The sequence below is a fragment of the Hemibagrus wyckioides genome, linkage group LG17, assembly GCF_019097595.1.
Source record: "Hemibagrus wyckioides isolate EC202008001 linkage group LG17, SWU_Hwy_1.0, whole genome shotgun sequence".
Taxonomy (NCBI): Eukaryota; Metazoa; Chordata; class Actinopteri; order Siluriformes; family Bagridae; genus Hemibagrus; species Hemibagrus wyckioides.
Genome location: NC_080726.1, coordinates 11,487,798 through 11,514,420, shown reverse-complemented (window position 1 = coordinate 11,514,420; position 26,623 = coordinate 11,487,798). Strand labels below are relative to the sequence as shown.

At 38.7% G+C, this 26,623-nt stretch overlaps 1 protein-coding gene across 8 annotated transcripts in view; it reads right to left on the bottom strand.

Moving 5' to 3' along the window:
* tenm4 (teneurin transmembrane protein 4) overlaps nucleotides 1-26,623 on the bottom strand; it is a 192,408-nt gene that overhangs the window by 128,508 nt on the left and 37,277 nt on the right. For all 8 annotated transcript variants that reach the window (XM_058413631.1, XM_058413624.1, XM_058413630.1 and 5 more), the window contains exons 2-3: nucleotides 12,036-12,318; nucleotides 8,403-8,675 (exon numbers count right to left, since the gene is read on the bottom strand). In XM_058413631.1, the coding sequence (XP_058269614.1) occupies nucleotides 8,403-8,675; nucleotides 12,036-12,261 (499 nt within the window). In that variant the 5' untranslated portion in view covers nucleotides 12,262-12,318. The remainder of the gene's footprint in view (nucleotides 1-8,402; nucleotides 8,676-12,035; nucleotides 12,319-26,623) is intronic.

Genomic DNA, 26,623 nt, shown 5'->3' with positions numbered 1-26,623 from the left:
ATAACAGTTTATAGACGTTCTACGTAATCATGTGGTGAGAAAAACATCCAGTGAGCACTAATTCTGCAGGCATAAATGATTTAAGAAAATGGATGAGAGAGGTCAGAGGTGAATGGGCAGACTGGTTGGAGCAGACAGGAAGAATGGACTAAGTCTTTACAAGAGCAGAAAAGCATCACTCTGAACACTACTCTGAACACTGAAGCAGTTGTGAACTGCTACAACTGCTGAAGACCTTGTCAGGATCTGCTCCTTTCACCAAAAACGGGAAGTTGAGGTTGCAAGGGATGCCAAAGACTGACAGACTAAATAAAACATGTCTGGTCTTAAAAAAAAAAAAAAATTAAATGTGGTTCACAATCTCATATGGTTAAATATTATAAAGCCAAATTAATTACCGTGAATTCCTTCTAAGCTGCTACTCCTCCATTAGGGTGGGAATTACTGTAAGCACATCTGGATTTGTTCTGAACATCCCACGATCATAGCAAAAACACTCATCGCTTCCCCCTGAGCCTTTCTTCTTAACCTCAATCTATCAGCAGCTCAAAGTTTCCCGCAGGTTCTGAGTCTCAGCTGTGACACCTAACAGAGTCGCTGTACGGCTCAGGCGCTTTCACTAAAATTAACCTACTTTACTATATATAAAAAAAAAAAAGTCCCAAAGTGCTTTCTGTTAGACATGTTGCATACAGATATCAAATATGATTCTCTAATCTTTCTAGCTTTCTCACACTATAAGAGATCCAGAAACCATCGCTGAACGTCTGTGTCTGTGGTGCTGCTGTCAATTTGCTCAGACAGCCGCAAGCCACAGGCGTGTACTGATAGATCAGAGCAGAGCTGCTAATCAACAGCTTTTTGCCGCCGATCGGTTCTAGGCGTCGGTTCTCGCTTCACTGTCGTGTGCGCTAAAGCGTGATTATGTGGACGCATTATCAGAGCCACGCCTGTGAGTGGAAAAGATGCTAATGGACAGTGCAGGCGAAATCATGCTGCAATAATGTAGACGACCCTTAAGAAGACCCAAGCCTCGCTAATTTTCACCTCGCACTCGATTTCATGTGCTCGTAAATCATTTTCTTATGCCGTGGACTCTGGAATAGGATGAGAACCTATAATTAGACTTTTGACTGTAATAGGAAATCTGTGTGAATTAAAAAGGTGAGAAAAGGTGAGATATAAGGAAGAGCCTGAGAAAAATGTATCGCTACATCTTTTTTTTTCTTAAAGAATGATTTCTAGGTGACTTTATTTGATTCATCTGTGTATCATATTCCATCTGCAAATATGTATGAAGAGGCAAAAGATATTTTAAATGTATGTAATGTATTAAAAGTTAATAAAATCTACACTATTCATTAAAATACAGCATTGGCATGTGCAGCTACACTTTAGCTTGAAATCTAATCATTAACGTACTTCAGAAATCGGATTATGTTGCTTTAATATGTGAATCCATTTAACTTAGCTTACTCCATCTTTTCAGATTATTAAAATAATGTACATTTAACTCTCCCACAACATTTAAGTGTGAAATATGAGGAAATGATTAACAAATCACATAAGCTGAATTTCTCTCTCTCCTTCCCAGAGGCCAAAAAAAAAAATATATATATATATATATTTCCGCCTGTTTATTTTTTGTGTCATCTGAAAGTAGACACTCAAGCCTTTAAGAATTTAAAGCTTTTCATAAGTATGTGTGTTTTTATCTAGCCTACTAGGGGCGATATATTCAAAGAAAAGTTCCAAAAAACCCAAAACTGTTAGTTTTTCTTCTCACAAATGTTTATATCTTCAAATTATATGTTGATATCAACCCAATTTCTAAGGTTTTCCCAACGGAGGTAAAAACATCTCACACTGAAAGCCATCAATGTCCTGACTAATTCTATATCAGGCTTGCAGCCATAAAAGAATTTGTTTGTTTATACTGACTGAAAATGTCTGATAAGTCAATTTCCATTTAATTGACAGAAGATCGGTTAAGATCACATTGGTTTAGATCATGATAAGAAGAAAAGCGGAGGAAGAAAATTAAAAATTAAATCATTAGAATCTTAGTACTGATCTGCTTAGTACTGAGGCTACTGAAACACATTTTTTTGTTCGCTAATTCTGTTTAATATTATACAGTATCTATTCTTAAAACATTTTTAAAGCTTAAATACATGTTTTCCAAACTTCTATGTTGAAAAATTCTTTTTATTTTAAATCATTAATTATCATTTTTAATTTTAAGCACTGAATGGCACCCTAAATCTAAATCATCCCTGTTTACTGAGGTAAAGTGCATACAAAGCTCAACAGACAAACCTGCACTAAACAACTCAAGTGCAACCATCTGGAATGATTTAGTCCTTGTAAAAGCCTTTTAATTCATGCTTGATTCATCCCCCAATAGGTCAACCATCACTCCTGATGTAGCTCTCTGGTGTAAACCCTTACTGAAAGTACCAAGCCGCTCAATGCAACCTCAGATTTCCCAGCTGACTGAGTGAAATGGAAACGGTCCAGAGACAAAGATTACATTGATTACAAAGCGTTTACAGTGTGAAGACGGTTACATCTGAACAGACGTCACTCGGCTCACACGACCGCTCCGAAGGAACGCAACAATTCTGCTAATATAAATGGTTGTTTTTTAAAAAAAAAAAAAAAAGATTCCGTCAGATTTGGTTGAGCTTAACTGTGATAGTGAAAAAGGTCTAAGTGTGAATTGGTGCAGTTTTTGAGTGCGGTTACAGAGTTGGGGATTAGTGACTGAAAACGCTGTGTGTGCTTCTACTGGTTCGAGTCCGACTGCGTATCGCCTCGAGCAGCCTCTTCTTCTGGAACATGGCTGGAGGATAAAGCACTCGAGCTTACAGGATCACAGAGACTCAGAAAATGACCCAAGCTGAAAGCCACCACTAGTAAATAATACTCGTTGTGATTGGAACTCAGTCTGTAAAATGCGTGCACTTGTTCATCGCTGTTTGCAAATGTGTACAGAATGAATGTCTTGCAAATGAACCAGAAAATCTCCAATCACCCACCAGGGAACATGTGGTCATGTGATTTTTGAGATTTGGCAGCGTGATTTAGTGTCCTGGACTTCTTCTTTCGCAAAATTCGTTCGCTTTCTAACACGACTGCAAGTTTGGTCAGTGAGGACGTGAAGATGGCTGCCAAAAGTCACAGGATCAGATGCCCAGATGGCATTTTGCAGATTTTTTCCTTTTCATTTGTAAAATATTTACATTGACAAATAGTGATTTACACAACAAATAATGCTTCATAGTTACAGATGGTTATGACAGCAGAAAGTATTAAATTATGAAAATGTTACAAATGCAAAACTGAGCAAAAAAGTCAATACTTATTACTGAAAAAAAAATCTGAAAAACCAGAAAATCTGTTTTGCTCAGAAAATCATGCTGTCTATAGCAAATAAGGAAGAAGTAGCTCAGTGTTTAAGGTGTTGGACAACTGATCCCAGGTCCACCAAACTGCCACTGCTGGGCCCCTGAGCAAGACCCTTAACCCTCAATCTTTTCGGGGTTTTTTTATATTAAATGAGATAAAATATTAGTTGCTCTGTATAATGGTAATGGAAATGTATGTAAATCGAAATGTATGTAAATAATTGAGTGCGTTTTTGGTCTCTCCAACACAAAACCCTCTCTTCCCCAACACTGTTATCCAGCAGACCTTTAATAGTCATTATTACTTATTAGCTTGCTAATAGCATTTCAACAAAGAGAGAAGGATTTTGCATGTCAATAAAAACAGGTGACATATTTGCATCTGAGGAACAAATTAAGGCATTTATTTGTTGCTTTGTATCAGTAACGGCTTGCTTCTCCAGGTTCTTTTTTACTCGTCTGCTTAAGTTCATGTTGCCGTTCGTGCTGAATAGAGATCTGTGTGTATCATCTCAAACTGCACACTAGTGTACCAGATAGTATGTGTAAAGTGTACTATTTAATACAGCGCAGCTGCTTTCTAGTTACAATGACATGCACGCTGTTTCATGAGTTACACGGTATGGTGATTTTCTGTCCAATCACTATCACTTGAAATAGATGAGATTTCAGCGTCTAAAAAACAAAACAGAACCTCAAAAGTCACGACATGAGAATTGTGAGAAATCTACCTCCATTAACATACATCCCCACACATGCACACACACACACACACCCATCTCTCTTACACAAACAGAGTATGTTAACTAATTGATTGAGTGGTGCATTTACTCGCACTTGTTTCTTTGGTAAACACTGTGTTCGCTGTGTGCTGTGAAAATTGGATGCTAATTGCTAAATAACAATGCACGCACTTCTGAAAATATTTGTACATAATTTACATGCTTGCATGAACCAATTCATTTTGAAAATGCAAACTGAGATCTGATATCAGCCTTGTTACAGCAGTCTTCCAAAGTAATCAGCTTATGTTTAAATGAGATATAAATTATATATAAGAAACACCAAGTTATTTGCATTGTTAAATTATATAGAATTATACAGATACTCTTATGCAGAGAACGTACTCAAATTCTTCTCATTTGCACAACTGAGCAGATTAGTAATGCTTGGATTTAAACTTACAACCTTCTGATCAGTAGCCCAATGTCTTAACTACTGAACAACTGATTGCTTATATAGATGTCTATGACTTTTACTTAGGTCTTTCACTATGTTATTACAAGCACAGGGTTCTTTCATCTCAGATGTAATACGTGTGTGTGTTGTGGATATACAGTATGTGTGTATATATGTGTATATTACATTTGAGATAAAAGAACCCTGTGGTTGCAGTAACAAAATAAATGACTTGTTGGTGTACAGTGATTAAAGAACAAGTAAGCTGAGCAGCTCAGTGGATTTTAATTAACCTGCCATATAGAAAATGTATGTTATTAAGCACCGTCTGATTAAACGATGACAGCCAGAGCTCTTCTGCTTGGACGAGTGGAATAAGAAGTGTACTGGACAGTCTGCTTTGCCAGAGAAATACAGCTGTGAGTAGAGAGAAAGAGAGGTATAACCTGGGAACACTGACTTGCTAAAAATAAAAATAAAAATAAAATACATGAAAAACAAACAAACAAACAAAAAGAAACGCACACTCATTGCTGTACCTAACACTCATCTGTTAAAGGTATTGTTAATTTATTATTATGCAAAAGACAAGATCAAGCTGCATTACAACATAAAAATAAGAACAAACTTTTTCTGAATATATTTTCTTTCCAGTTTCCAATTCCCATCCAGCAGTCAGTTTTCTCATATCATGCAACGACTACCAGCCAGGCAGGGTGAAGGCTAAAATGTGCTTCCGCTTCCTCTGAGATATGTGGAGCCAGCCGAGCGCATCTTTTTGAACCGATGCTCATGCTGTGTCACACGGCGGCCTCAGACATACCGATGAACGTGCTATCTACCATCCACTGCATACATCAGCTCACAGAAGCCTCTGATTGGCTAGTGGTGCTGCAACTGGATGCTTCCACTCAGAGAGCGTGTCCAATCTGGCTGAGGCATTGCTGGGATTTAAACTTGTGTTCTCTTAAAAAAAGGGGCAAATGCTTTACTTTTGGTCACATTATTAGCATAATTATCTAATCACCAGAACATATGCAAACCAGTTTCCACAATCAAAAATCCTTTTCAAGCATTCATTGTGAAGGCCATGTAGCTGAGCAAGTTCTGATACTTGTTATTGCTGTATCATGCACTGAACCCTTGCTGTGTTTTAGAATTTCATGTTGAATTACCCTTTGTCCTTGTTGTATATTACTGATTGTGTTCTGACCTTTGTCTGGCTTACTGTTTTGGAACTTGGACTGCAATTTCACCCTGTTTGCCAAGATCTGAAATAAAGCTTGTTGCACATGCTTCTACACTATGCTTCAGAGTCTGCCTCGTTACACTTAGCATCTCAACATAATTAGTTTCTCGATAACAGTATTCCCATGGTAGTGTTATTTTTTGCTACATTAGCAATTATTGGTAAAGTATGCAAAGACTTTTCATAGTGTGTTTATAGAGTCAGGGGTTGGGATTGACAATCACTGTAGAAAGAATGAGGACCTGAAAAAAAAAACAACTACATGCATATAGCAGAAATGCACATGCTTATCCAGAGCATATCATTCTCCTCTTTATCCCCAAGAAGATCCAGACCTTTTCACAGGTCTACCAGGAAAGCCACACCTAAGGCCCCCTTTTCCTTACTCTCCTTCTCTGGGGTTGTCACATCTTAATGACTCCCCTTCCACCTAACTCCTCCCCCTACTCTCACCTTCCCCTTGTTCCCTTAACAAGGTTATCCAGGAAGGGGAGGATCCTTGACCCTGGAGGATACAAATTCATGGAATCGTGCCAACTTCCCTCAGACTGAAGAAGCTGCTCGGATGCGTGGTGAAATGTTTCGATCTAACTGGAAAGAAATCCAGTTGACATGACTCAACTTCCAGATAACTGCCCCTGGATGACTGGGAATCTTCACAGACTTATCCAGAGGGACTTACATTTATCTTATTTATACAACTGTGCAGTTGAGGGTTAAGGGCCTTCTCAAGGACACAGCAGTAGCAGGCTGGCAGTGCCGGGATTTGAACTCAAGATTTTCCGATCTGTAGTCTATTGTCTTAACCACCAGGCTTCCGCTGTCATGACATTTGCTCTGCACAACTGAATATGAAACGATTTCAGGCGTGTTTTTTTTACAGCCTTATATCCAGTACCTGATTAGTCTTTTTCTTCCATGCCTTTCACTGGATTTGGCCATGTACTTCGCACAATGACAATAAACTTGAATCTATATAATCTAATCTAATCTTTCTTATGGCATGACTATAGACTATACATCTGTATATTGTGTTAAAACAGTAAACTATACAGCAGGTTTTGTGTACAAACAATACACATTTTCTATGTCTGCGTTTTATATTATTCTACTGTATAAAGTGACAGTAATAAGCTTCACTGTAAGAGTCTTTATAATGCTGCATGCTGGAGGAAATTTTTTAATTAAATTCGAATCAGTAACTAGGAAAACAGACAATGTTTCTAAAGCATTTCACAGCAGTCTATCCTGTCCCGATAATTGTACTCATTAGAAGAGAAAACACAAGACCTGATTCTAGATTCAGTGCTCGTCCTTCAACACTCAATTTGTCTTGTACGATGGGGTCATATATAACAACCACCGTCATCGTTTCCATTCACTTTCTGTATTGACACTGTGTTACTTATCATAATCACATGTATCCACATGAAGATGAGGAACCCCATTCATTAGAAATCCAGCTTTTCTGATTGACTCCGTATCATGCAACTTTTCATCCAGATTGCATGCTTCTCCCTGCGCTTGTCTGCCCGACCCGAGTCTAATCAGGATCCGCACTTGACATGTTTCATGGAGACGCGTTCTCGGTGCACAGTGACCTTCCATGCAAGCAAAGAGACTCATTGGGCCCTTGAGGGTAATTTAGAAGCACCGAGCCTCTGCAAGACAGATCCATCATGGCTGCCTAGGCTATTTGGGGCACCTGCCACCTGTTAGCTTTGCTGCATCCCAGTGTACACACAGCCAAAATCATTACTGCCAATCACTGAGATGGGATGAAATTTACAAACAACAACACGAGCAAAAACAACAACAAAATCACTGGGACTTAAACAGGACAGCTGAATTCACAAATTCATTCAGCCTTGGGTGAGAGAAGGGTTTAAAAAATGTAGAAATCTGTTTTTTTTCCCAGTAAGCCTAGAGTTGCAGGCTAATTTCACAAATGTCGTGATGAAAATTCGACACTGGTTCGTTCCGCATGGCTGGACTGGCCTGGGTAGAAATATCCAAAAACAATTATGAGAGCAGAGTTGGCTGATTCATCCTTTTGTCCAGTTTGTTTCATGGTTGTCACAGCCTGTGAAGCTCCAGACCGGATAAACCCACAACCATGTGACTCAGGGTTGCTGCCAGCACAGTGACAACACACACAGATGACAGAAAACACAATGTGGAACTATCCAAACAGCCCAGAAATACACCCAGTTTATCATCAACGAACACGATTGGTCAGGCAGATTTGTCTTGTACAAAATAGTCTAAAGGTTTTGTTTATTCCTATAATAAGATTTTTCAATCAAAATGCAAAGTAGGATGAAAAATTATGATCGCTCCACAAGTGGCATAAAAAATGTGCATTTATGAATGCTTGTTATAACCAAGAGCCGAGCTGAATTATTTTACACGGCTCTTCATTTCCATAAGAGCTCCAGGTTCAAAGCGCCACCAGTTCTAAAGAGAACATTACAATGGAGCCAAATTGGCTTCTTAAAATCTTGTTGCTGTGGAACACAGAACCGAACATGTAGAAAGAGGAGGAGAGGAGGATGAACACTCACCATTCTCTGTGTTTTCATGCTCTGTGTCCGTCAGAGTCAGGTTGGAGTTGGCTCTGCTGGACAGACACGAGCTGCGGCCTGACTTGGTGTTTCCTCGGCCCCACAGACGGACTGCGTGCTCTGGGGACACGATTCCGTCTGTCTCGGTGTCTGCATCAGAGCCTATGCTGAGTGAGTAGTCACGGTGTGGCATTGCCATGTCTGAGCGGTATGCCACCATGCGAGGAGCCACGGGTTCACCAAAGGCCAGATCTCGCAGAGAAAAATCTGCACCTGAAAAGCAAATTCAAGATAAAAACAAGTGTTAGACCTCTATGGGTGCATACATGAAATCCCAGGATTCATCAGTAGGTCCAGGATTCCATTCCTCACTCCCTACCTTCTGTACATGCCTTACCTATTCAGCTTCACCGTTGTTACTGAACAATTCATAACAGTGACTGAATAGTATAAGATGAAGAATTGAGAAAATGAGCTAAATTCTGAATAGTCATTAATGACTTGAGTGAACACGCATAAAATGAAGAAAAACATGGAGACAACCTGAAGCGCCACTAAAAATAGATAAAATGAAAGTACCGTAGCGCTGGCATTTTAAACACATGCCAATTGCATCTACAGGCACTACAACATGGAGTACTTGAACTTTGCCAACTTTGAAAACCGACGTCTAATTAGCATTCACTTTCCAACCGATTTTTGACAGGTTTTATTTCCACCATACTACGTGGGTACTTAATATCCTCTTGAACTGCCGTGTCCGAGTGCTAAACAGGGAGTGATTTAAATCCTGGCTAATTTGAAAAGTTCCCGTTTATACAGCGGCAGATTAGAACACCTGCAATTCACTATGGCAAAAAGAAAAAAGAAAAAATGAAAGAAAAACCAACTCTGCAACAAATGTACATTAATATCGATTGGAGAGCATGACATTATAATGTATACTGTGCAATAACAACTGAGGCATTAACCACTCAAGCATGCTGATGGGATTGAACACATTACTACATTTACTACAAAATTTATTTCATTAGTATTGAAAAGTACCATATGTATTTACGGCATTTATACTAGATTACACAAATTTGTTTATGTTTTACGTCTCGGTGATTATTCTCGTCCTATCTTCGTTATTTTCTTCTAAATAGCAAAAAGGTATCTAACTCACGCTATTGATATCAATATATATGTTTTATTGCACTGCTGTTATTCTCACATTATAAAAGTGCCATGAAATCAAATAAAATCATCAGAAACTAATTAAACTGTTCAATGCAATTACATGTATAACAATTAATCATAACTTTGACAGTCTGTATGTCACTTTGTTTCCCTTTTCTGGAGCTGAGAGTACGAGGCAGGAGATATAGAATGAGAAACACAATAGTAAATTATTCATTTGTGGTATATCTCTAGTATCTGAGCTAAGAGATATAGCTGCTCAATATATTTCTATATTTAAAGAACATGATGCCAGAGGCAGCTGTGATTAAGCAGGGTGTGCTGAAACATGAAAATAATCAGAGACAGGCTCGTAACATGGTGAGTTACTGTTACCACCCCAAAGATGATTATTTTCCAATAACAGCACTTTCCAATGTGGGAACATGCCAATAGCAAACATCAATCTACCAATATAAGAATGACACAGTATACATTTTTCTGTATATACATTTTTCTGACACACCCATGAAATAAGCTAGTTCCTGTTATTACTTGCATTATATTCTATCAGCTATAAACAGTTGTTTGCTCACTAGCCTCTCTTTTCATCTCCCTCTCGAAGCTAAATAAATGCTTCCTCACAGAAAACTTCAACATATCAACAATCGCAAATGAGTTATTATGAAACACTTGCCATAAAAGTCCATGTTTAACTCTTTTTTGGCAGAGGCCATAAAATGGAATCTGTGTCTATTTTGTACACATATAATTAAATATTATATATATATATATATATCTATATATATAATATATATAATAGCCTGATATTTGCTTCATATTATTTTGCACCAATACACCATGGCAAATTTCTTGTACATGTAAAACTCACAGTATTTGACAGTAAATCTGATTCTGATATTCAACATTAAAAGTATTTGTCATGTCACACTCCACAGTGGTGATTAATAGCTCAAATGAAACTAGATATATAAGGCTTTAAAAATTTGTAGATTTTCATAAGTATTTTTGTTTTTACCTAGCCGACTTGGGGCAATATCCCAAAACGTTTTTTGGTCTTATACAAATGTGAAAATCTTCAATATAAATGATGATATCAAACCATTTCTGCTGTCTGAGATGCCCCAAGTGCTTGTTCATCAGAATCTAAAAATCTAAGGTGTTATCTTCAAGCAATACAATTCTGTGTAAGGTTATCCAAGAGAAAAAAGATAAAAAAAAAAAATCATCATCTCACACTGCAAATGGAGTCCCGATTAATTTCATACCAGACTTGCAGTGATTGAATTTGTTTATACTGATTGAAAATGTCTGACAATCGATTTCCGTTCTGCCAGCAGACTGAACACCCGTGTATTGGTAAAAGGGGTTAAATTGTTACTATAGAAACAATCATGCATTAGAATGAGTGCTTTCATATAAACGTGAATCCTTGAAGCCAGAACTACTGAACTGCTATTACAGAAAATTAACCAACATTTTTATGTCCAGTCAGATTTTTTTTAGTCAAACTCGATTATTATTTGTATTTGTATTATTTGTATTTATTATTATTATTTGTGTTTTCTGATCCCAAATCCTCCTCGGGGTTTGATAATTAGCAGATGAAACTGGTGAAACAGGTGTGTTAAAAGGGCTATAATGCTAAACTCCCCAGCACTGTGGCCTTCCAGGACTGGAGTCTGACACTCCTGCATCAGAAGGTCATAAAAGACATCCATGTATTGGCACTGGCGTTCACCACAGCCTCTCTCTTTAAACTCCTGCTGGGCTAATGGCAGGGCTACAATGCAGCCTTTTATCTATTTAGGTTTAGATGCTGCAGTTTTTTAATGACGGAAAGTGAATCTAATTAACAGCAAACCAAATCTTCACAGCGTTTTCTCCCCTAATTGCTTGAATGTGATCCCTTTGTGATGCATATCTCAGGGATGCAGAGTCTACCTCGGAAAAAAAATATATATAAAACCTGCTGATTCTTATGGAGCTTTTCATGTCAACAGCTGAATGTAACAGATATCTACTTCAGTGTGAGGTGGAAAAAAGGAGAGGGATGATCTAAAAACCAAGGTGACTCTGCTATTTAAAATTTCATCAAAAGGATATGAATGTAAAAATGATCCAGGGGTTCATCCTGACACTCATCAGAGAGATCTAACGAGTATGGCCTGGCAACGCTGAATTAATTAGACTGTAGAAGTTAAACCAGATTGTATGGATATATGCCAGCACCTTCATTAAATTCATCATGTCCTGCTAATTGTAAACAACCTCTGAATAAGATCACATAATTAGATGCCCATTAAATTAGCATTAAATCCTGAGGTACAGCAGTTTGCGCACTTTTCTCTGTGAAATGTATTTTTAAGCTAAGGATTACTACGAGGCTTTCCTGCCAGCTTGAAGTACTGTAATTGGTTTACGCCTCAGGACCTTCTCTTTAGCTCCTACCTTGCCTGCTGAACTCGTCCACTTCGTGGTGCACTACATCTTTGACGCGTGTGCCGTAGGCCACTCGGGAGTCCTGCTCAAAGGCTTTGAGGGTTTCGCTGGAGCTGTAGGATTTGGGCTTGAGCTTGCCGTCCTCGCTGTCGGCCGAAGAGCTTGTATAGCGGCGCTCTGTGTCCCGCCGTGCCGTCAAAGAGCGGTACGGTCTGCGTTCCTTCACTTCCATCATGAGCTCTTCTTGATTCTCCACATCAAAGGGGATGGAGCTGGTTTAGCCCATGCAATTCTGAAACAGGAAATGATATGAGGTTAACGGGGTGCTTTAATGCTTTAGACATGCTGTGATGATGCTTTGCGTCTGCATTGAATTCAGATGACTCACGTGGCGCAGTAACCTGCATTTCAAAGTGAGAAAAGGACTTTCAGTGAGGCGATTTCCTCAGTTCCAATTTGAACTTTTTGTTATTTTTGTTCAGTGTAGAAAATATGATCTAGTAAAATATTTATTGATGAGGGTTAAAAAGAAAACGTATTACAGTATCTTGCGATTGTTGCCAATATTTTATTGTATGTTTTTGTAGCTGTGTAAAGCTGGTAGATTATTTTTTTCGGTATATTACAGGTATTATTGTTAGTAGTAGTAACAGTTTTAGTGGTAGTAGTATGGTCAGTGGTAGCTCAGTAGTAGAGACATTGGACTAGAGGTCAGAATGTACCATGCTCTCATTGCCATTAATCATCCAAGTTGTATAAATGAGATAAATGTATTAGGGATTCTCTGTAGAAGGTATGACGTTGTCTCCCAAATGCCTAGATATATTACTACTAGTAACAGGAGTAGCTCCAGTAGTACTTAAAGAACAGCAGCAGTAGTAAAAGTAGTATTAACATTATTAGTATTATTAGTATTAATACTACAAGAGAAAACAATATGGGTTCAAGTATTAATATTAGTTGTAATAGTAGAAGGAGTAGTGGTAACATGAGTAATGGGACTGATACTAGATATTTATTGGCACATACACAAGTAATTTCATATACAACAATCTATTCCTTTGTAATCCCGCTGCACATCCTAGACAGCTGGTCAACAGCCATACAGAAACTTATGACCTTCTGAACAGAAGTGCTTTAATCATGGAGCTGGTATTATTGCAGAAGTAGCAGTACTAATATCAGTAAGAGTATAAGCTGTAACCGGTGCTGGGTAGTTAGTATTAGTATTAAAATTAACACTTGTTGCAGCAGCAGTAGTAGTAATAGTAGTAGTAACACTTGTAGCAGCAGTAGAAGTAGTAGTACTAGAAGTAGTAGTAATAACACTTGTAGCAGTAGTAGTAGTAACAGCAGTAGTAATAACACTTGTAGCAGTTGTAATAGCAGCAGTAGTAGTAGTAGTAGTTGTTATAACAGTATTAGTAGTAGTAATAACACTTGTAGTAGTAGTAGTAGTAAGACTTGTAGCAGTAGTAACAGCACTAATAGTAGTAATAGTAGTAGTAGTAGTAGTAGTAGTAGTAATAAGACTAGTACCAACAGCAGTAGCAGTAGTAATAGCAGTTGTAGTAAACACTACCATAATTTTTATGTCTCTGATGAAGTTAACTCCCCAAACATGGCAAAAGTATCGTGAAGAAAAGAAAATGAAGTTTCACATTTTTCTTTCAGTATCTTCAGACAAATGCAAATTCAGACAAACATATCCAGGCATCCGCTCAAATATATTTTTGTGCTATTTCATGTCATTGATAACTCTGTATGTGATGAGAGTAAGCAAAATCAAACAATGCCTTTCTTTAGATGATCCTCAGCTTGGCGCTTATCCCTTTTCCAGCCCGAACCTTCATCTCAGTATTTCTGTGGCTTTGATAAAAACACAGAAGCACCCAGCACAGGCAGCTAGTGGGATTCATTTTGATAAAATACAGCGCAACAAATCTTGTGGCCATAAACTTTATGGTTTGAGCCCTGTCACAAATACCTCCCACCTCACTCCACCCCACTCCCTTTTTTCTCCCCTTTTTATGATCGTCAGAGAGAAATGGTGCACTTTCAGCTGCTTTTTAAGTGACAGGTGTCCTTCCATGGTTCAGAACAATACTGTAGTCCATCAACTCTAATCAGAAATATAAAAACTGTAGCGGTGTTCACCGACAAGGCGTGAACCATCAAATCCCTAAAATATGTAAGAGAATTAAAATAAATACAAGCATACATGGAAAAAGTATTTAAGCTAATAGCATCATCACATTTATATTTATTCATTTAGCAGATGCTTTTATATAAAGTGACATACAAATGAGGAAATACAAGCAAAGCGATCTATCAAGCAGACGACTATACAATTAGTAATACCATACAAGATTATTTAATTGAAAGCAAGAGGCAGAGAGTTAGAAGTGGTAGTTTTTTTTTTCTTTTTTATAATAATAATAATAATAATAATAATAATAATAATAATAATAATTATTATTATTATTATTATTATTGCATTGAAGAGGTGGATTTTTTTTAGCTGTTTTTCTTTTTCTTCTTATTATTATTATTATTTAATTAATTTTTTTTTTTTTTTTTTGAGGATAGTAACCGATTCTTCTGTCCAGTCTGAGTTCATTCCTCCACTGGGGGACAGTCAGTTGGAAGGTTCTGGAAAACGAATCTCATGCCTCACTGAGTAGGTACTTCCAGTCATCATTTCTGCAGTTCTGTGTGATCGCTATGTTTCTGTATAATATGCTAATCTGTTGCACATTTTTATCTAGTTGTGTGTATTTGTGTTTTGTATTTGATAAGGAAAAGAAAACCCTCTTGTGTGTGGTGAAACAAGTAAAAAATACTTGATAAACCTCTGGAGGAAGAACCTTAACCAAACTGCGACACTGCGAAGATGTCACGGCGTGTTGTTATGGAAGCTAGCCATGCAACAGTTTGCATGCTAATGTAATTGCGCAATATAAAGTAGCTGGAGGCTGAGTGAAAACAAAATGGCAGAGGCGCTGAGATGAATTGCTTGGCTTCAGCAATGAAATGGTGCCTCGGTGAGCTTATGGGTGTGGACAGCGATTTATAGGGCTCCCTCTGCTCCTCCAGCAGGTAATCACATGGTATTGCGTGACCATGAACAGGCTTAGAGCATGTCGATGTGGATTTATAAAGTTGATTAGAGGCTGGGTCATTGTTTTCTCTGGGGTTTGGTTAAAGTGGAGAGATTTCCCCACTTGATTCATTTAATTTGCTTCAGTCAAGCTCTCTGCAAATTCTGGCCTCCAAATCGAGTGTGTCATGCAGCAGAGGGGTGAATTATCAGGATTCAGCTGAGAGTCATAGTCCTTCTATGGGCTGGAGGATGCTGTCCTAAACGGCTAGTAAACGGATTCACCGTCTTATGAGTTTTATACGGATTGCAGCTTTGCAACTGGTGATCATCAACAGAATCATAACTCAGTGTGCTTTATGAGTGCTGGTTAAACATCTACAAAATTGGGAAGTGTAAATCTGCTAGTGTCGTAGAAAAAAAATTGTATTTTCTCATCTCTGTTCAGAACGTTCTCATCAGGTAGATGAGTATAGAGCTCTTTAAGGCTAGTATACTATAAATGTATTGAGTTAGACTTGCAGTCCACAGTCGTATCCCCCTCCTTCAATAGGCTCTTTATTGTCAAGCGCATTGTGGCAGAGGGGTCACCTTTTGTATGGACTGACAGCTAAAAAGATGGTTGTGATTAATGGCTGGGAGACCTCGGAGCATGGACCCCGGTCATTGACAAAAACAGCCTTTCTCTTAAAGACCCGAGGGAGCCCTTCAGCTGCTGATTCTGCATTGCAGAGCCGTTTGCTTCTGGGTTACTAATTTTTAGCATTTAATGAAGGTTCTCTGGCCTATGCTAATGCATTTAAGGCCTTATGGTGAAATTCGGGGGTTGTATACAGGCATTGTCTTAATTCCAAGAGAGTTGGCCTCAGCGAAACATCCTCCACGCCCTTGCGCGTATGCCTTCGTGTTGTAGTTGGACGGCTGGTATGTGCAAGGTTGTAACTTTAAGGCCATGGGAAAGCGATCCGCTCTTTTCAATAAAGCAACTGGCATCACAAACACTATGACAGCTGGCGCCTAGTGCAAATACATACATTTGAAAGCAGAGCCGTGACTGACTGGCATGTTGCCGTTAAGATTTAAGCTCAGGTTTGTTGAAAAACTAAGAGAACATTCTCACTTTTGTTTCTCTTTGATAGAACATTTGGAGGTATGAATAAACTGGCATAAAAAAAAAATGGAGACGCATCTGTTTTTATCTAATCCCTGGAGTTCCGTGGCGGCTAAAAACAGGATGCCAAGAAGCTGAAAACCTTGGATTTATGCCCTGTTGTACAAGGTGTCTAAAATAACAGAATATGACTGACAGAAGAAATGTAAAGGAAGGTAACATATCTGCAGGAATTTGCAATGTGTAAAAAAAATATGAAAATAGTTTACCTCAGTAATATCACATTCACTGTTATTTCTCCTTTACTTTGTCATACAAAATGTGTAAAAATTCGGATGGAATGTAAACAGAGGTAAACTGTATGCGTGTTCTTCTTAACTTACTGTTGTCCCTAGAGGCAAATTACACCTTATTATCCTACCTGTTAAGTTTACTTTCAAACCTTTGGCTGTCCAAAACAAAGGGCACTAAAAGGTATATTTTGTAGTCTGCTTTTTCTGTCTCTAGGGTTTTGGTTCATATTCTCTGCCCCTGTAATGCAATATCATTAGACTACAACATAAAGCTTGTATAATGAAAACATACTTCATATTTCCTTTTCCTTAAAAAAAGAACATTGGTAAAGATATCCTCTAAAAAACACCTATATACACTCTCTCTCATGGACAAACTCCAACTTTGCTTTTTTCATTAAAGCGATGAAGTACCCTCTATCCATCCAGACACTCCAACCATCAGGGTGCTGAGTTCTGCAGCTAGTAAACCTATTTGTGCAGGAGTAGCTGCTCAACACTAGGACAGGGAGCTTGAGAAATGACGCACCTTCTGCACTCCAACCAAACAATGTGAATGCCATTAACCAACACAGCTATTAAAGCTGAGAGAGAAAGAGAAATGACTGATACAAGTTTCACTGTAAAACACTTCCTGTGGACCAGTGGGTAAGTGTACTTAAAAAGATGTTTGTATATTACACAATAGGATAGTGTACAATAAAGTTGATCAATAAGGGTATCTGACCCATTAATTAAATTATTGTATATAATCAAATACATTAAAAAGAAATTCCCTAGACAGTAGAACAACCATTATTTGTGGTTAAAACCATCTATAATCTATACTACTATCATCTATAATAATCTATACTACTATCACAGGAAGAACAAGAAGAAGAAGGAGAAGAAGAAGAAGAAGAAGAAGAAGAAGAAGAAGAAGAATCTCTACCAAAAACCATTACATTCTTCATTACATTACATTACCCATACATCTCTTATGACTATGGCAAGTTTTTCTTTCTCTCTTGAACTTCATCACCTTTATTCTTGAAATGCTTTATTTCCCTTTAAAATCCCAGTGCTTATAAATTGGCTTATAAATACGCATATCTGGTCAGTCAGGACATATTTTGTGCATACAGTGCACATATGGTAGTAAATTGGTGTGTGGAATATGAATGTGTCAATATGGGATTAGTGATTAATTAGCAAGTCACTTCTGAGGCTCATATCTACGCTGTACAAGTCTGGATAAAGCCCAGTACTTCCATACTATTTGTTTCAACCTATGACACAGTTTCAGATGTTGTTGATTTTGGCTTCTAGAGCGGTAAAACATCTCAATAATACAGTCAGTGACTCAGCCTTTAGACTCAGTTATTAGAAAATCGTGAAACTTGATATGCTTTTGGTCCTGCAAACTGTAAAAAGGCAAAGCTTTAAAATCCAAAGCTATAATTATATCTCAAAAAAAAAAAAAAAAAGTAAAAAATGCAATTAGTCAAAGCAGGCTGGTTTTCGTTCAGCAGATCTATTCATTCAGCAATCTGAGCTAAGTGGAATTATTCAGTCCTCCAATGCAGACACAAAGATCCAGCACTATTATCTGCCATCGGAGCCATTTTGTGGTTTGGCATTCAGAATAATATCGTTCTTTTCCCTTAAGCGATGGAAACAAGTGTGTGGTGCTCAACCGATGGTTCAGATTATGATAAACTTCTGGAGATGATTACACTGATGAATAGAATTTGTTAAAGTACAACAACAATTGTCGAGAGACTTGACCATATGAGACTGCGCGCCACGGGAAAAGGGAACGCTTTGCGCAGTCAGGGTAAGCTTACCAGCACTGGGCACTCTCATGCGTGACCCATCAGCATGCTTGTGAAATTCTACCTCAGGCAAACATAATGAAAATGGATGCAATATGTTGAGCTTAAAACGTAAGAAGCTTACATGGAATCAGCTGCCTTTAGGAGGTCAATAAACACATGGTGCTGGTCACATGCTAGATAAATAAATTAATGCTAGCTCTCATGCTTAAACAATTCACTCTCAGATTTCCACTATGTATATAGGATCCCACAACTATGACCTAACAGGATACCAGAAGAGAATACAACATGGTGAGGAGGTGCACAAAGAAATGTCTGGGTTTTTTTTTTCTATGTATGCTAATAGCGCCTAATGCTAGTAGCGCCTTAATGCTAAATTATGCTAGATAATTTGACAGGATTTCTGAGAGGAACATTATGGCATATTTATAACGTTTCATATTTAGTATCAGTGCTACATTGCTAGGTAAAATAAGATAATTTGACATGATTTCTGAGAGAAAATTTAGGCCATGTTTATATATTCACTGCCAAAGCTGGCTAAATACTAATATAAATGAATGCCACAGGATTTTGATAGAGGACAATTAAGGCATATTTATAAATATTCATATTTTCTATGAATATTACATAGCTAGCTCAAATAAGATAATTTGGCAGGATTTTTGAGAGGAACATTATGGCATATGTGTAATATTTAATACTAGTGTTACATTGCTGGCAAAATAAACTAATTTGACATGATTCCTGAGATGAAAATTAAGGCATATTAATATTAAATGTTCATATTTAGTACCAATGCTACACTGCTAGCTAAAATAAGACAATTTGACAAAAAAAAAAAATTCTGAGAGGAATTTGAAAGTATTATTTCTAAACATGTATATAAACTGCCATTTGAAGCTTTCTAGCTAAAATAAGATAACATGACAAAATTTCTGAGAGAAAAGCTAGGCCATGTTTATATATTCACTTCCAAAACTAGCTAAATACTAATATAAATTAGTGTAAAAGTTCACAGGATTTCTCAGAGGAGAATTAAGCCATATTTATAAATGTTCATATTTGGTATTCAATGTTACATAGCTAGCTCAAATAATATAATTTCTGAGAGGAATTTTAAGCCTTTTATAAATATTCATATTCACTGCTAATGACTAGCTAGCTAAGATGAGTGGACAGCATTTTGTTTTCTTAGGGTTATTGACGTTTTTTTAAGCCTTGGGCAAAGCAGGGATGGACTAGATCCAGAAATAGCACTTGTATACTTTGTGTAATAAAACTGGGAGATATTTAGATAATAGAGGATGAGCTTTAAAAGACATTTTGTATAAAAGGAGCAGTGCCAAAACCTCTCCCATATGAAATTTCAGAGAACTCAATGTAGACGGTACTTGAGATTTTCATCCTACTTCATTCTATTTGAACTTTAAATCACCAGATATTGATTTATTTATTCGCTTTAACATTCATCACACATCTAAACTAAAATAAAAGGATTTGTTTAGTTACAAGAGTACCATGCTGATGTATCCTACCCATGCCAAAGTAAATCTTATGTCTATACTAAACACTTGAAAATATCCGACAAAAAATATTACTAGTAGATTAACGAAGTAATAAATAGTGACTGAAACCACTTTTTACTATAGTGCATTGAGATCACTTTGTATTACACACATTAATATGTATCATTTTTATTAAACAAATTATTATTTTATTACAGTATTTATTAAACATTATATAGCTATTCAGAAATATGCTTAAAATTACAAACGCTTGTGTGAAAACCTCCATTATGGCAGCAGCTGGAGACTAGTTTCTGCCCTCGTCCGTGTTCTAACACACCAACATCAACTCACGAAGGAGCTGTTAATTAGCTGACTACCAGAATCAGGTGTATTACGTCAGGAAAAACAATTATAGGTTAGGAGCCATTGTCTTCACATAAACCTATTTACACCGAGTCATAACAGAACTGCAGAACCCGACTGGGATTCGGTCTATCCAGATCTAAGGAGTGGCCTGAAAGCAGCACTCACTGCCTTCGCAAAGACGCTTTCACATCCCTGCTCGGTTCTGAGAACAGTGTGTTTTTAACAGGCGAGAATGGGTAGAGGAGGCATAGCAGTGTGTCTGGTGGGGGTTTGTGTCACACATTTGAGCGTGTGTGTGTGTACACGAGAGGGGTTGTGTTATTCAGAGCCCTCCTGCTTCCAGGATCAAACAGGGAAGTCTGGCAGCACATAAAAACAGAACTGGTAAAAGCCTTAACGTAAACAAAAAGTAGCAGAGACCTGCTGCTGCTCTACTCTCCTTCTGACTAATCACTTTCCTGACATTGTAGGTTTCAGGCACAGAGAGCAGAGAAAAAGAGAGAGAGAGAGAGGTAAAGGGGGAAAGAGAGGGAGCGAAAGAGAGAGAGAGAGAGAGAGGGAGGGAGTGAGAGGGAGAGGCTGAGAGAAAGGGAGAGAGTAAGAGTGTAAGAGAGCAAGGGAGTAGGCCTACAGCTGCTGTAATGCTTTCAATCCATCCCAGTAAATAATGGAGGGGGTGGCACTGGTGAATAGGGAGTATGTACGAGGTACATTTATTCACTTTACTCACTGATGTACATCCCTGACCTTGGCTGGAATCATGAAACGTTAACAGCACGCTGTTCAGCAAAAAAAAAAAAAAAAAAAAAACAACGTCAGGTTATTCATTAACACGACCAAAAGGAGGCATAAATTGCTTTCAAGAGAGGCCTATGCCATGCTAGCACAGGTGGGAGGATATGTCAGAGGGGAGTACGCTGGATGGTGTGCGTTTAAAGGGGAGCGAGCACGCATTAACGTGTGAGATGCTCAAATATCACAGATCACGCCTGGAACCGGAGGAAATAAACAATCTTGACTTCAGCTGCCCCTCTTAATCCTTGGAGAGCAAATGAGCCAAGGAGCGAATGAGAAAAGGAATAAATAAGAGTGACAGCAGGAGTGAGACACAGAGAGACTAAAAGAAATGTGTGGGTCACCATGGCGAAAAAAAAAGCAGTGGGTGCTCGTGGCTAGGGAACTGGTGTGTGTTTTCATGGCATCGTGGCTCATTAGAGTGTAATTACTGCTTATTATGCTGGCCTGACTGGGCCGGGCCTCTGATTTACAGCCACAGTTGAGGGTGAGAGCCGTCCTAAAACCAACTAAGCAATAATCAACGGTGTGTAATCCCAGCAGCACTGGAGGCCAACCCGGCATGACCGGTTACTCAAACTCCAAAAAAACATGATCCTGACTGGAGCCGGAGCAGAGAAGGCACGAGCCGTAGTGCCCAATCCCTGAGCTCCATGACTCGCAATGAGATTGCTGAAGCATAGAACTGCTCACACTTCTCCATCTCCTTTTCTCCTACCTCTAAGGCATGGTCCTGTGCTTACAAACCAGAAGATCAGTGCTGGGAGTCTCATATATGTTTTCATTACCAGTGGAGAGTGCATGTAGCATTTCAGCTTTACACGCTGCAGCGGTTTAAAAATACACTAGCAATGTGCTAGCAGAGATGCTGCCTTAAAAAATGCATCTTATCCCTGGGCTCTCTCTCTCTCCCTCTCCCTCTCTGTGTGTGTGTGTGTGTGTGCGTCAAGGCTGAGTGCCGAGGCCTATTCCCCTGCCACACGCTATTTTTCAGCAGTATGGCATCATATGTTTTTCATGGCTCTCTGTTTGTCTGAGCAGCATGCTAGATGCTTGCAAACTATACTTCCTTCACTGAGACGAAGCACATTTAGACCTCCCGCTATACATTTTACATTTACATCATTCATTTGCTATTTTTCCCTAAACAAAATACTTATATCGAGACAGCATCTGACAGTGTAGCCGAGTGGCAGTCGAGTATTAGGCCTATGCTGTGCGGTATGACAATATGATCCTGATATTGCAGCAAATTACATCACTGACTGACATGGTAGTGACACAGTGGTAGTGTGTGTGCAACCGGCACTTGGTAGGAGTGTACTTAGATACTATTTCTTAGCAATGAACTTAAATTATGGCTGTAAATAAAACAATTGTGAAGTGATGCTTCTTGATTAGTGTCCTAAACTATCTCTCTCTCTCTCTCTCTCTCTCTCTCTCTTTATTGTGTTTGTTTTCATTGTGTTTGTGTGCTCGGTTTGATCTGCTGGAATGCTCTGCCAGGTCACACTGCTGTGTGTTAATCAACTTCCAGCCCTTCGTTAGTGTCTGACTACAGCACTGCAGTTGGCGGGATACTTTTTTCAGGGTTTTTTTTTAACAGCAGTTATATCCAGGTTCACTGCTGTGCTAAAAATGGTCTGCTACCTAAATAATATCTGGTCAGTGCCGGTCCTGTGGTGATCCCAGTGGACAATGGTAGGTAAAAGAAAAACACATAAATACACAACAATTTGCTATACTATTCCCTATTAAGTAATCTCAAATATTTCTCTGTTTTGCATCACATATGCATAAAAGGTCTAATATTAGTCTTCGCATTTACAGATCTCATACATATTTCATTTATACCGTGCCTGTGACGAGGCCATAAATATAAGCAAGACTTCTTGTCAATGCTAAGTCACTCCTTTTCTCAGTCAGAAGATATAGCATGTTGCTAATAATAGCGCAGGACGTTTCCGGGCTGTCGAAAAAAAAAAGAAAACACCGGCAAAACCCATCGTATCAGCAGCTAATCTATCACTGCTTTTCTGAGCTGCTGTACTCACACCTATCTGGATGTAATTGAAAACGGAAGGTTCATGTGGGACTTCAAAACACTGAAGTACATTTTAAAATAACAGTCCTTCCTTTTTCAGGAGTTACATCAGCAGAAGAGAGGGACGAATCAGAAAAGAGTCAGTGCTGAAAACTGCGTCAGAGACTTGGATTAATTTCAAAATCTGCCCTGATTTTTTATAGTTCTTCAAGCAGCATCAAGAAGAATAAAACAAGATCACTCTCAGATGACTTGGACACACTTTCTGGTATGACCAGCATTAAAATAATATAAAAAAAGAAACCTAATTGGATCTTTTTAATCAGCTTATTATCCGGTGATCATGGTCACGCAGTTATCGTGACGATCTGGCTTCATAAGGTAATTGGAATGAGGCCATGTAGAAAATGACGAGCTGTTTGTTTTTTCTGGATAATCTTTACTGAGTACAGCTTTCGGTTCAGTGCTGCTGGATGTCAGAGCTGTCAATCTTCCATCACCTGCAGACGGCAAGGTTAAGTCATTCTGAAGCTCACAGCTGCACGCTGATGACTGGCTGCACTGTGATCACTGACTGCAATCTAAAATACACACTGTAGCAGTCTGCACTGAGTCAGTGTAGGTTTGTGCTTGTCTGTGTTTTGCAATAGTCACGTTATGTACTCGTGTCCACAGCTACTGTATTTCGGAGGTCTAATATCCATGCAGCAGTCTTGAAAACATTAAATGTGCTATTTCTATTCCAGCGGATGATGTGCTTCGAGCAGGATTTTTGGATATATGCTACAGTGAAATATTAATATATCAAGACAAAAATTTTCTTAAAAATACCAGCGGATATATTACTGTGCGGTACGCGTGCAGCATTGTTTACACTGTCGAGGCGGCAGCAGGCAGAGCTGTAATGCTAAAAACATAAAACAAAAACAAACAAAAAAAACTGTCAGAACAAAATAGACTGAATTAATCAGAGATTATTTCAGCACTGATGCAAGAATGAACAGAGAGCAGTCAGGTGAAGTCATGATCATAACGATGATGAGGAGGAGGAGGAGGATAAGAAGGAAGAGGAGGAGAATAAGAAGATAAGGAGGTTGATGAGGAGGAGGAGGAGGAAAAGGATGATAATGAGGAGGAGGATGAGGAGGATGATGATGATGATGAGGGGGAGGAGGTGAAGGAGGATGTGGATGATGATGATGAGGAGTAGGATGAGGAGGTGGATGATGAGGAGGAGGATAATGAGGAGGAGAAGGAGGAGGATAATGATGATGAGGGGGAGGGGGAGGAAGAGAAGGAGGAAAATGAGAATGACGATGATGAGGAGGAGGAGGAAGATGTGCCTCCTGTTCATTAAATGACTTATGTAAGCGACTCCTTACTGTACCGTAAATTGTCATGTTCCGAAGATCTTTAAATATTCTCCCTTTTCACTTTTGTGGAGAAACAGGATATAACTTGGTTAAGAAATCGTTTTCAGAAATAGTAGAAAATATATATCATATAAAATATAAGGGTTTTTTCCCCCAGGTCAGTAGACATTTCTTCCTCAGTGTATTGTATATGTACTGTATGTGTGGAGGCATGGCATTAAAAATGGACTTAACTAGATAAGATGATATTCTAGTAGAACTTTAGGTCACAGTCTGAGGTCTGAATGACAAAAGCACTTCATAAATACTCGCCTCGATGAGCATCTATTCAATTGGAGTTCAAAATCAAATCTGCTCTACTCAGCTGCTGAATAAATCTAAGCCTGCATACAACACCGTGCATCAAGAAACACAACATCAAGAGTCTCATCCATATGCTTTCGGGAGATACCTCACCGGGAAAGTAGTGGTGTAGCTGTAACAGGGAACCAATTACAGTTCCACTACGCCAAAGGGTGAAAAACTCCAGAGCGGACGAGTTTGTCTGAGGAGAAAAGTGTGCCGAACAGGGCAGGGACTCGTGTTCTAACAGCTCTGTGGTGACAGCGTGGGCTCTGATTGCCTCCGATGATGCTCATTCGGAGCAGTCCCAGACAATGGTGTGCCGTCAATTCCAGCCTGCTCTCTCTTTTATCACGGCCATAAAAATGGAGGGCAAAAGCTGTGCTCCAGATTTCGCTCAGCTACAGTACATCTGCTCTGAAAGTAGACAGGCAAAAAGATGCCTCGCCCTGACAGCCTAATAAACTACTCGGTAAGGAAAGAAAAAGAGGTGAGCTGAACACTGAGTCTGCACAGGTGTCCTGCCGTTCTCTCCCGACATGCTCTCACTCACCTAACTCGCCGAATGCTGTGTTAAACAACATTCAAGTTTCACTTGCAGTGTGGAGTGGCATGGTTTACATTATATGAAAAACAGCAAAGGAGGAGGATAAGGAGGATGAAAAGGAGGAGGAGGAAGAGAATGAAGACAATAATGAGGAGGATGATGATGTTGAAGAGGAGGAGGAGGAGAAGGTGGAGGATGATGATGAGGAGGAGGATGATTAGGATGATGATAATGAGGAGGAGAATGGTGATGATAATGAAGAGGAGGAGGAGGTGGAGGATGCTGACGATGAAAGGGAGGAGGAGGATGATAATGAGGAGGATGAGGCGGAGGCGCATTATGATAATGATGAGGGGGAAGAGGAGGATGAGGAGAACGAGAAGGTGGATGATGATGATGATGAAAGGTAAGAGCAGCCTTACTAAGTCATAAACCTGGAATATAAGCAAATTAGGTGAAAATAGCGCGAATGGAGAAAGTAATCAATTCTTCAATGCATTGCGATTCTCTCTTGAAAAATCCTGCGCCGATGCAGAAAATCTCATAATCTGAGTTTTATGAATAATATGAAGAAAATCAACAGTACCAAACTTCTCTGATGAGAAATAAGCACTGCAGGCTAGAGTAAATTCCTTTAAAACTGCATGTGAATATTAATGATCCTGTAATTTTACACTGCCACACACATAGTAGCACAATTCAACACAGTATCAACCTTTATTTTTAGTTTTTTTCAAAAAATTCAGTCCTAGATTAGTTTTTACTTATATACCCACTGATGTTTAACTTGGTTTTACATTCTATCTTCATCTACAGAAAAAAGTCTGATAGGAATGAACTAATTGATGATTACAATGTTATCTTAAATACCTAATAAGATTTTTTTAACATTCAAATGTGGATTTTTTATGCATTTGATCATGTAAGTCACAACAGCCATAATGTAAATACATTACCCTTCATAATGCATCATGGTAGCAAAGAGCTGGCACAATTAGAACATGACACAACTGTAACACTGCACGACTTCATATCCCTGGACATTACAGACTAGAAGTAGAAGTTTCACACAGTTCACTGCAGCCTACATAATATGGCTTCCCTTGGACTCATCTTCTCCACAACCTGCTGCACTTCCTCGTACCTAGTCATCTAAAACATCCTTCTAACTGTGTTCACTTATGTATATTTGGCTTAGCGCTGGTCATAAACACCTCTGTTTCAGTACTTTGTCTCCCTGAGTTTACCGAACCCGTCTTTCTGATCTAGATTATCTGTTTTTCACTCCTGCCTTTCGA